This window comes from Symphodus melops (assembly GCF_947650265.1).
Source record: "Symphodus melops genome assembly, chromosome: 7".
NCBI lineage: Eukaryota > Metazoa > Chordata > Actinopteri > Labriformes > Labridae > Symphodus > Symphodus melops.
In genome coordinates, this window is record NC_136697.1 from 24,102,406 (window position 1) to 24,112,669 (window position 10,264).

Here is a 10,264-nt window from a genome sequence, read left to right on the forward strand (position 1 = left end):
AAAAAAAAAAAAAAAGAAGTAGTAGAAATGTTGAGACTAAAGAAAGTTAAAGAGGCGGAATGAAAAATATAACAGTTCAGAACCGATCACCTTAAATCTGCATGGAAAGAACAAAAACAAATAAAACAGGAAATAAACCAGAAGTTTTCTATTTGCAACAAAAAAATCCAATAATGCTTCTTCTTCTGTGAGGTTTTCGTCTTTCTTCTGTCAAATCGACTTTTCTTCTCCTTTCTAGACGTTCGAGACAGCGGCGCTCCGTGATGGGCATCGCCAATCAAACACACCCCTTCCTCACCACCGCCCCGAGCCCGACCTACGGCACAGGCAGCCCCGAAGAGGAAAACTTCGAAAGCTCAAAGTCTGTGCTCACCGTCCACGCGAAGGAGTCGGCTGTCATCTCCAACCTGCGCCACTTCACCAGCTACCAGATCGAGATCCACGCTTGCAACCACCCGATTGACGCCGCACGCTGCAGCATGGCGGCGTATGTCAGCGCCCGCACAATGCCTGAAGGTAAGCTTCTGAAGACTGCTGGGCTGTGTGGTAAAAATCAAAAAAAGGGTCCAAGCCGTCTGAAGTTGGAGATGTTGTTGATTTAAAACTGATCCAGTCCGAAACATGTGTGACTCCTCTCGTTTTTAACTCCGTGGTCACCATGGTCACCGTGTTAGCAGCCGTTTGCTGGGAAACGATGTGCCCTTGGTAAAGACTGAAACACAAATTGTTTTTTTTATTGGCGGTGTATAAATGGGATGAGGGATTTCAGATGGTGTCCCTACATAACAACCGCTGACATCAGACGGCCAACGTCACGGCGTTAGAAAGCAGAGGAGGCTACGCTGAATGTATTTTTGTTTTGTAAGAGCTCCTTTTGGCTCGTAGTTCCACCTCGCAGCCAACTTCCATCCTTCTTCCTTTGCTTCGCCTGTTTGTTCGTTTGGTTGTTCCTGTCGTGACATCTTGTGCTCTGATTGGTCGAGTCGACTGACGAGACACAACACATTACGGCACGTGGCCCCGACCTCGGCATAAGACATGAAAAGAATCAGCCGGTCGCACAGCCAATCCAAACACAGACCTGTGCTCGATGAAGAACGTCACTCATGAAATAATGTGATTGACTTCCTGCAGACAAAGCCGATGACATCCCCGGTCCAATCAATTATGACGTGACGGAGAACACGGTGCTCATCACATGGCAGGAACCTGCGGCCCCTAATGGTATGATCATCCTGTACGAGGTCAACTACAAGAGACTGGGAGACTCAGAGGTGAGGAAACACACACACACACACACACACACACACACACACACGCACATCTGCTCTGCCTTTATTGCTTTAGTGTTGTGATTTGATGGGCTGGGTCACTGAGTGCATGAGTTCACTGCAAGTTCACTGCAACACATAACGCCGACGCTCCCTGGTAATCAGAAAGCACTTTTGTATATATCTCCTCTTCATGAAACACAATGGCTGAGACTTGAAAGGCGCGCTGCACAGACCAATCAGAGGCTTATTACTCATTACTGGAAATGTAGTTTAAAATGAAGCCTTAGGGCCTCACTAATGTGATAGGTTTGACAACTGAATGGAGATGTCATTTAACCATTTCATTAGGTTTTAGTTGCTATGGAGACGGATAAACAAAACATTTGGCTGAGGCTGCGGACTGTGATTTTCCGCGGAGAGCAATTAAAAAGAAAAAGAAAAACCTCCTAAAAACCAAATGGATCAGGAGACAGTCTTTGCTTTTGGGACTGAACAATAAAACCTTTAAAATGGGTCACCGAGTTATTTCAAACTTCCAGCGCTAATCCTCAGTGTTCCTCTTTCTGCAGGAGCTTCACTACTGCGTGTCGAGGAACATGTATAAAGTGACCCGGGGTGCAAAGCTGAAAGTGATGCATCCTGGGAATTACACGGTGAGGATCCGGGCCACCTCGCTGGCAGGGAACGGATCCTGGACCGAGCCCACTTACTTCTACTTCCAGGACGCGAGTAAGTCTGTGTTTGCTATGATGGATAACGGAGCTACCATTTGCATTATACACTGTATCAGCATCGTGATCCTGACAGCTGCTCTTCTTCCAGGTGATCCTCTCTACTTGGTGAAGATCATCATCGGGCCGATCCTCTGCTTTGTCCTCGTGCTGTGCATGGCTGTGGCCGGGTTCGTCATCTTCAGAAAGAGGTAAACGACTCTCGAGTCCGGCTCGATGTGTTTTACAGTCTCTGTCAGCGAGACGCTTTCATTGTTTTTGTCCTCTTCCCTTCAGTCAAACTCAAGGGCCAAGTGGTCCCATCTACGCCTCCTCTAACCCAGAATATCTCAGCGCTAATGACGGTAAGATCCGATCCATGATGCAGAAGTTGATTGTGGATTTAAGCCAATTCAAGAAAAGATTTCATGTTGAAAATAGAATCAAAGTCTTAGTGATGGCGAAACATGAGACACGTCTGGAGATTTTTAAATTAAGTCATTTAGTGAAAATGATTTTAGTTGTCATCATTATGATAATAAAAATATAAACTATTATCACTGCATATTTCTTATGGTAACCATGGTAACCAGAGGCTTGCAGCGTTTTAACTCAGCACCCTGACACTGAGGTCAGACGACACAATCTTTTTGGTCTGTTGTGTCAGAGCACACGGTCACAAAGACGTGAATTTGTGTCGGGGACTTTAAGGACAGACGTGACACACACACACGCACACACACGATGGAACCTGACCAATCATCACGACCGAGAGGGGCGGGGCTCGATGACACCCTGAAATAAGACCTGTAACCCTCAAAGACTTGCATCGAATAGATTTAAATGAGAAATGTTCTTCTCCTTCTGCTTTGGCCTCGCCATTTTGTTTGTTAACAGTGGTGACTACTGCACTCTGTTCTCTCATTGGTCAACATCACTGCTGTGAGGGAACACACGATCCAACATGTCGGGAGGCTGTGAGGCGTGGAGAAGTGACCTTGACTGTCGCTCACTATGACACACTACAGGAGATAAATTGATCCATGTACGGGGCCGACGAGTCCCCCATCCCTGCGTCCAGGATGAAATCCTGCGTGACATGTAGTCTGACCTTGACATGACTGTCTCATTCCAATGTAATATACACACACTCAGGGAATCTGTTGATTTACACGTCTCAGCAGTTTTCCACCAACTGGTCGAAATAATCTGAAAAGGCCCTGAGCCTCTTGTCCCACCTGATTTGTGGAGACTGAGAGAGAGAGTTTGTAATTAAACATTTGGCACACTGCGGACCACACGCCTCTTCCCTCTGCCGGCTTACTTTAAGTGAACCTGCTGCAGGCAACGAGACCGCAAACAAACTCAAATTTAGTTTTATCATGGCAAAATGCTAAACAGGTTTCTTTAAGGGTTTAGTTTACTTAGAATCACAGCGATGTTTCCCGGGAATGTCGGAGAAATTTTATGATCCAGTGATCCAGTTTCCTCACCTGTGTCTGTTCTGCCTGACCGTGACGAGGCTGCACGTGTGATCTCTTCTCTTCAAAATGTTTCTGCAGTGTACGAGGAGGACGAGTGGGAGGTGGCGAGAGACAAGATCAACATTTTGAGGGAACTGGGCCAGGGCTCCTTCGGCATGGTGTACGAGGGCATCGCCAAGGACATCATCAAGGGCGAGGGGGACACGCTGGTGGCGGTGAAGACGGTGAACGAGTCGGCCAGCCTGAGGGAGAGAATCGAGTTCCTGAACGAGGCCTCGGTCATGAAGGCCTTCAACTGCCACCATGTGGTGAGAAGTGACGTCATTCTGAAGTCCTTGAACATACACCCAGTGCATTGTGGGATTTCCGATTTCATAGTGACGATCGTTTAATGATTAAGGAAGTGTGTGGACCTATGAATGATCACACCCATGAAAAGAATAGTTGGTCTCTTTTGGTCTCCTGATCAGTGAGTAAAGGATACCAGGTACAGAGTTCACTTCTCTCTCACGTAGGTCGCCATAGTAACTAATGCTGAACAGCTCACCTGCTCCGGGGGAATGTTTGGGATACGAGGAAAACACAAGCTGAGCGATCAGGTGGTCGATCACAGCGTCCTGTGAATCGATCATGAGGGCAGAAAGCAACAGACGCAAAACATGAAAATATCGAAGAACGTAGGGGAAAGTTGTGATGGGATGCTCTAATGTTGCCGGCGTGATGTCGTATATACCAACATCTGCGTTCACACCTGGAGATAGTTTTTCTCTTCCTGTCGCTGCAGCTGCGTTGACTTATTAGGTCGAGAAGCAGCCCGAGCGTGATCTCGTTTTTGTGAGCGGGTCGCTAAAGTGAGATTAAACAAAATGTGTCGAGTCCAAACCAAACCAGGCTGCACTGAAAGGGAAACCTTGTTCTCGCAGGTGCGTCTGCTGGGAGTGGTGTCCAAAGGTCAGCCCACGCTGGTGGTGATGGAGCTGATGACCCACGGAGACCTGAAGAGCTACCTGCGCTCCCTGAGACCGGACTCTGAGGTAACATCCCCCCGAAATCCCAAACTGAATCTCAAGAGTGTGAGTAAATGTTTGATGCTTTAGTAAGAACAGAAATGCTTGAGTCACGCTCCTCTGCTTTCCTCTTCTACATGAACGGTAAAGAAGCTAATCGATGCATTTTTCATATCAGAAATTGACTTTTTTTAATTGTTTTATTTTATCCCTCCATCAGACAGGATTTCTTTGGTGGTTTGACATTAAACTCATTTTATGTATCTCCAAAACAATCAATCTGCCTGACGACGCTCAGGCGCACTGAGTGTTCTTCCTCAAATCACTGCAGTTCCCAAACTCTTATCTGAGTCACAGATGTGCAAACACTGAACGACTCAAATCCACCGACGCTGAAACAAACCAACAGTGAACACAAAAAGTAAACGTGGACTCGCGTCACTTCATCTGCTGCTTTTCTCTTTTTAAGGGACAATCTTCAGTACTTGATTGAATCACATCGACTGCATGTACTTTAAGTGGAGCGAGGACTTTGACTCCTGTTATTGGTTGGATTTGCGATGTGACAAATGTGCCGCACCTTCAGCACTCCTGTCGTCCTGTGACGTGTGTAAATACCCAGACGGCTCTGTGGTGGGAACAGGAGTGAGCTTGTGAATGTTGACAGAAGATTTTTAGCCGTCGTCCCTTAACTCGTCAGATAAACATTCCTTGTTTGGAGTTTAACAGCAGGCCTCCCGAAGGATCGACGACGTTTGAGCTGCTTAGATGTTCACAGTCGAGTGTTGTGTGAATGCTTTGAGTTTGTCTCCACGCTGTGGGATGCCTGAAGTTCAATGTTCGTGAGAGTAAAGAAGCGTGTCCTGTGTCGTTCAGAACAACCCCGGGCGTCCGCCGCCCACGCTCAAGGAGATGATACAAATGGCCGCTGAGATCGCAGACGGCATGGCTTACCTGAACGCCAAGAAGTTTGTCCACAGAGACCTGGCAGCCAGAAACTGCATGGTCGCTCACGATCTCACGGTGAAAATAGGAGGTAAGTGAACGTTTGTTAAAGGAAGCTTTTAGACGCTTCATGTTGTGTCGGGGAGCCTGCAGGTGTTTAGTGTTCAGTGTCTTTTAAATGAAAGTTCAAATGTTATAAAAAAAAAGTTTGAATGAAAGACGATGACACTGACACTGACAGTGCTGTAAATGTAATTTGATTCATAAGCTACTTTCTCATTAAAAACTGTTCTTATAGTTTGTAGACTTGAGATAGAGGGGAGAATCATCAGGTTACAGACTGCTGGTTAATGTTACAGGCTCTTTGTTCATGATAGATAGATAGATAGATAGATAGATAGATAGATAGATAGATAGATAGATAGATAGATAGATAGATAGATAGATAGATAGATAGATAGATAGATACTTTATTGATCCCGAGGGAAATTCAGGAATGTGCATGGAGCATGGTGCACCTCTAACACACGCGGACACAGTGGGAAGCTGCAGTGAAACATCAGCCCGCTCTCTCTTTGCCTTGCAGACTTCGGCATGACCAGAGACATCTATGAGACCGACTACTACAGGAAGGGAGGGAAGGGCCTGCTGCCCGTCAGGTGGATGGCTCCGGAGTCCCTGAAGGACGGAGTCTTCACTGCGAATTCAGACTGCTGGTGAGTGACGCCCCGAGTGTTCATGTTTAGTCCCTATAAACAGTGTGGGTGAGAAAACTATACAGGAATGAAATCAAGCTCACACGTCACAGCGCAGCCATGATGAAATACGTTTTCTCTCTAATACTTTGATTTACTTGATTCTACGACACTTTACACATGTTGTTTGTGAATAATTGATGAACAAATCTCTTCCAGAGGCCGATTCTTTTCAGTTTAGATCAGTTTTTGAGCCTCTTGGACCAGACCGACCAACCGCACACGTGTGTGTGGGTGTGTGTGTGGCTAACCTGTTTTCATCTCCTAACTTTGTTTACCAGCATCTCTCCCCTGCTGAACCTGCCCTCAGTCCACCCGCTCACTACCTCGAGTGTTTACCAACAGATTACCTCTGTCAGGAGTCTAATTGGCATGTCCTCATTCTCCCCTTGTCTCTGTTGTTGTCTCGCCTGTGTGCCAGGTCGTTCGGGGTTGTGCTTTGGGAGATCAGCACGCTGGCCGAGCAGCCGTACCAGGGTCTGTCCAACGAGCAGGTCCTCAAGTTTGTCATGGACGGGGGCTTCCTGGACCGGCCGGACAACTGCGCCGACAGATTGTGAGTACAAGAGCCGAGGCTGAGGTTTGACACAGTCAGAGGAAAACCAAGGAACGTTTAGTGAATTCAGTGTATTTACAAAGATGAAAGTCACAGGCGGGTTTATCATCTCCATCAGAGCTCTTAAAAGCTCTCCTTTAAAAAAAAAACAAATTCCCTGGATCCAAACTCTCAACAAATCACTTACAACTCTGCTGTTATTGATGATTTGGCTGTGACCTCACTCTCCCTGTTTCCTCACACAGACACAACCTGATGCAGATGTCCTGGCAGTACAACCCCAAGATGCGCCCCACCTTCCAGGAGATCATCGAGATGCTGCGTGAGGACCTGCACCCTTCCTTCCAGGAGGTGTCCTTCTTCTACAGCGAGGAGAACAAGCCGCCCGAGACGGAGGACTTTGACCTCGACATGGAGAACATGGAGAGCATCCCGCTGGACCCGTCGTCCTACTCCCAGAGGGAACACTGTTCGGACAGAGACGAGGCCTCCTCCATGGGCCTGAGGGGCAGTTACGAGGAGCACCACATCCCCTTCACACACATGAACGGGGGAAAGACCAACGGACGAATACTGGCCCTACCCCGGTCCAGCCCCTCCTAACACCCTCAAACATGTCGAGGCGATAGATTTGAATATATTTTTGTTTTTCGTTGTCATTTTCTAGAGATCACACTTTTACCACTCTCTCCAGACGCCGCTCAGTGCAAATCTCAGGACCTTATTTTTGTCCTCCGAAGCCACAAACACACACTACAGCACGTCCAAACATGGACCCCAGACGACACTTTTTGTATTTAAGGACGAACCTCCCTTGTCTCTTGTCCATGATTGTAGTTTATATACTGTACATATATATATTGCCAAGTTTCTGCTAGACTGGGTGGATTCAACTGTGAAACAAACTCTTGACAAACAAGACGGCTGCTAAACCCACTGTCCCCTCCTAAGTCCAGACTGCGCACCCCACCCACCCTCCCTCCCTCCCTCCCTCCCTCTCTCTCTCTCTCTCTCTCTCTCTCTCTCTCTCTCTCTCTCTCTCTCTCTCTCTCTCTCTCTCTCTCTCTCTCTCTCTCTCTCTCTCTCTCTCTCTCTCTCTCTCTCTCTCTCTCTCTCTCTCTCTCTCTCTCTCTCTCTCTCTCTCTCTCTCTCTCTCTCTCTCTCTCTAGTCCTTAGTCAACCCAAGGAGTCATCCCTCGGTTGCTATGTTTTGGAAAAAGAAAAGAAGAAGTGCCCTTCTATTTTTGTCTGTTGCCTCCATCAGTTGTCATGGGAACTTTGTCTGAATCTTTGTAAACGCGCCGTAATGATGAATTGAGAATCAAAGACTTTGGGAACTCTTTGCGGGATGGTTAGGAAACGGTCCATCCTCGAACAAACTCTGGTTATCCATTGGAGAAGCTGGTTGAAGTGGCTTACCTCCTCACACTCTGCAGTATTCCAAAACGGCACACACACACACACACACACACACACACACACACACAGGATGAACACAGGACGTTTGTAGGGTTATATTTTTTTAAATTGATTTACCTGTCTTTCTTTTCTTCGTTTTTCTCTCTTTGAGTTTTCACATTTACAGCTGAAGGATATTTAAACTGTTTTCAAACAAACACGTTGGTGAACGAGTTCCTCAGATTGACCAATAGCTGCTTCTTTGGTATATTTTAGTGGGTCTAGAAGATAAAAAAAAAAGGTATATAAATATATATATAAATATATTATTGATGTTTTTGTACATAGCTGGTATGTTGTCATTTTTGAGCTCTTTCCGGTTATAGAAACAGTTTTTACATGTTAGTCTCTTGTGTTTATTTTTTCTAATTCAGAAACTCATACTAAGTAGCTTTTTGTTTTTTGGACTCTGTGATCAACCGACAGCACTTGGTCTTTTTGCTATGCGAGGCCCGGGACGAGGAGCGTGTGGCGTCTTCGGCTTGAGATGTCTACCCATCATATCGAGATCAAATAAAAAAAAGTGCTGTAATTAATGCAGCCAGGTGCATTCATGAGGAGGCTCCGCCCATCTTTCTCCTGCTTCTCCTTTCTCTCTCTCCCTACAGATGTTGCCTGACGCTGATCTGTTTCTCCGGTGATTATTGAGAATCTATTTTGTGTATCTGGAGTTTTTATCACGCGCTAGGTCAGCCATGCAGTGCAATGCAAAGGTAAAGTCGACACCTTTAACTTCATCCATACAGAAAGCGAGATGTGCTTTTTGCCATATTAAACACTTCATGCCACATAATTCAATGCTTCTCGTGGGATCCTTCAAATATTGTTCATCTATTGCTGTGATTAAAGGTTTATTTTAGCAGTTTTTTTTCACGTGTCACAACATGATAATGCCATAAACACTTTGAATTAACTTCACCCGAATTAGATCATTATACTCAATGAGAAGAACCCAAAACGACAAACTTAACCTTTTTAAGAAGCGTGGAGTTGTTCTATTGTGTACCTAATTAAAGCACCGTAACATCTCATGTGAATATCTGCAACTATAAATATCGCAAAGTTACTTTTCACACTTTTGCTTGAAGTAGTTTGTAAAGGAACTGACCAAAGTTCGGCAATTGAAATGCTGTGGAGTATCTGCAGCGCTCGAGGAGAAGTGTAATGCAATGCCGCCCCCTTCTGGAGACAAAATGAAGGACACAACCGGGCGAGATGGTAGGGTTTAACCATGAATACTTTCAAAATTGTCTTGTAAAGAGAAGAAGGGGTCACAGGGGTCTAATCCAGCCCTTTCAGAAAGTCCACCACAAGGCGGCCCTCTAGTGCTAATAACAAGCCACAAATGTGAACTACCTTAAAGCACTCTATACTTCTAAAATACATCCAGCTGTCAAAAAACATGTGAAATGGGAATTTGTTATGAGACACATGAAGAACTAAATAGTTAACAAAGGACTAAAGCAACAAGACAACAACATCCCTGAGTGGGAGGCGGCAAGTCAGCAGCCGTCTCTGCTCCAAAAGTCTCCTCCGTCTACAAACATCTGGGTTTTTAAACATTGAAGCCAGGTTCATCTTGTTGATTGATCAGTTTCAGTGGTTCATCAGATTGGAACCATTTTGCAGACATTGGTCAAAGTTTTTTATGCTTAGTACTGCTACAGATGATTTTCTTTGTTCCTTCTTCAGAGCACATGAGTTATCAATTTCTTTCAGGACCTAAAGATAATTTTAACCTAAATCTAACCTAAAATGTTTATCTGGAGAATTGTTTTCCAACCCAGCCTTTTAGGCACTTGGTAAAAATTAAATAAATAAATGTATATAAATAATAAGATAGTAAACGTAATAATCTGATGTTTGAAAAATGATGTAAATAAATAAAAATAAGAATTGTTGTGGTTAACAAACAGCCCTTTCATGTGTGAAGTGGCTACATGTTTCCAGTATGAAGTAACTTAATATTTTTTAGCATCCATTTTTCGGTACTGCACTTTGAGGACGGTCCCTGCTCTTCAGAGTCCCCACAGTCTGCTGCTCATAGAGAGGTCTGTGTAAAGTTGTCCAGCAGC

General features: G+C 45.3%; 1 protein-coding gene across 1 annotated transcript in view; it reads left to right on the top strand.

The window, feature by feature from the left end:
* Positions 1-9,255, top strand: part of insra (insulin receptor a) — a 49,350-nt gene extending 40,095 nt beyond the window's left edge. Inside the window, exons 11-21 of the mRNA XM_079348469.1 lie at positions 239-516; positions 1,135-1,274; positions 1,844-2,003; positions 2,097-2,196; positions 2,282-2,349; positions 3,547-3,776; positions 4,392-4,502; positions 5,352-5,511; positions 6,007-6,136; positions 6,597-6,731; positions 6,977-9,255. Coding sequence (XP_079204595.1) covers positions 239-516; positions 1,135-1,274; positions 1,844-2,003; positions 2,097-2,196; positions 2,282-2,349; positions 3,547-3,776; positions 4,392-4,502; positions 5,352-5,511; positions 6,007-6,136; positions 6,597-6,731; positions 6,977-7,334 — 1,870 coding nt within the window. The 3' untranslated portion in view covers positions 7,335-9,255. The remainder of the gene's footprint in view (positions 1-238; positions 517-1,134; positions 1,275-1,843; positions 2,004-2,096; positions 2,197-2,281; positions 2,350-3,546; positions 3,777-4,391; positions 4,503-5,351; positions 5,512-6,006; positions 6,137-6,596; positions 6,732-6,976) is intronic.
* The last annotated feature ends 1,009 nt before the right edge of the window (positions 9,256-10,264 follow it).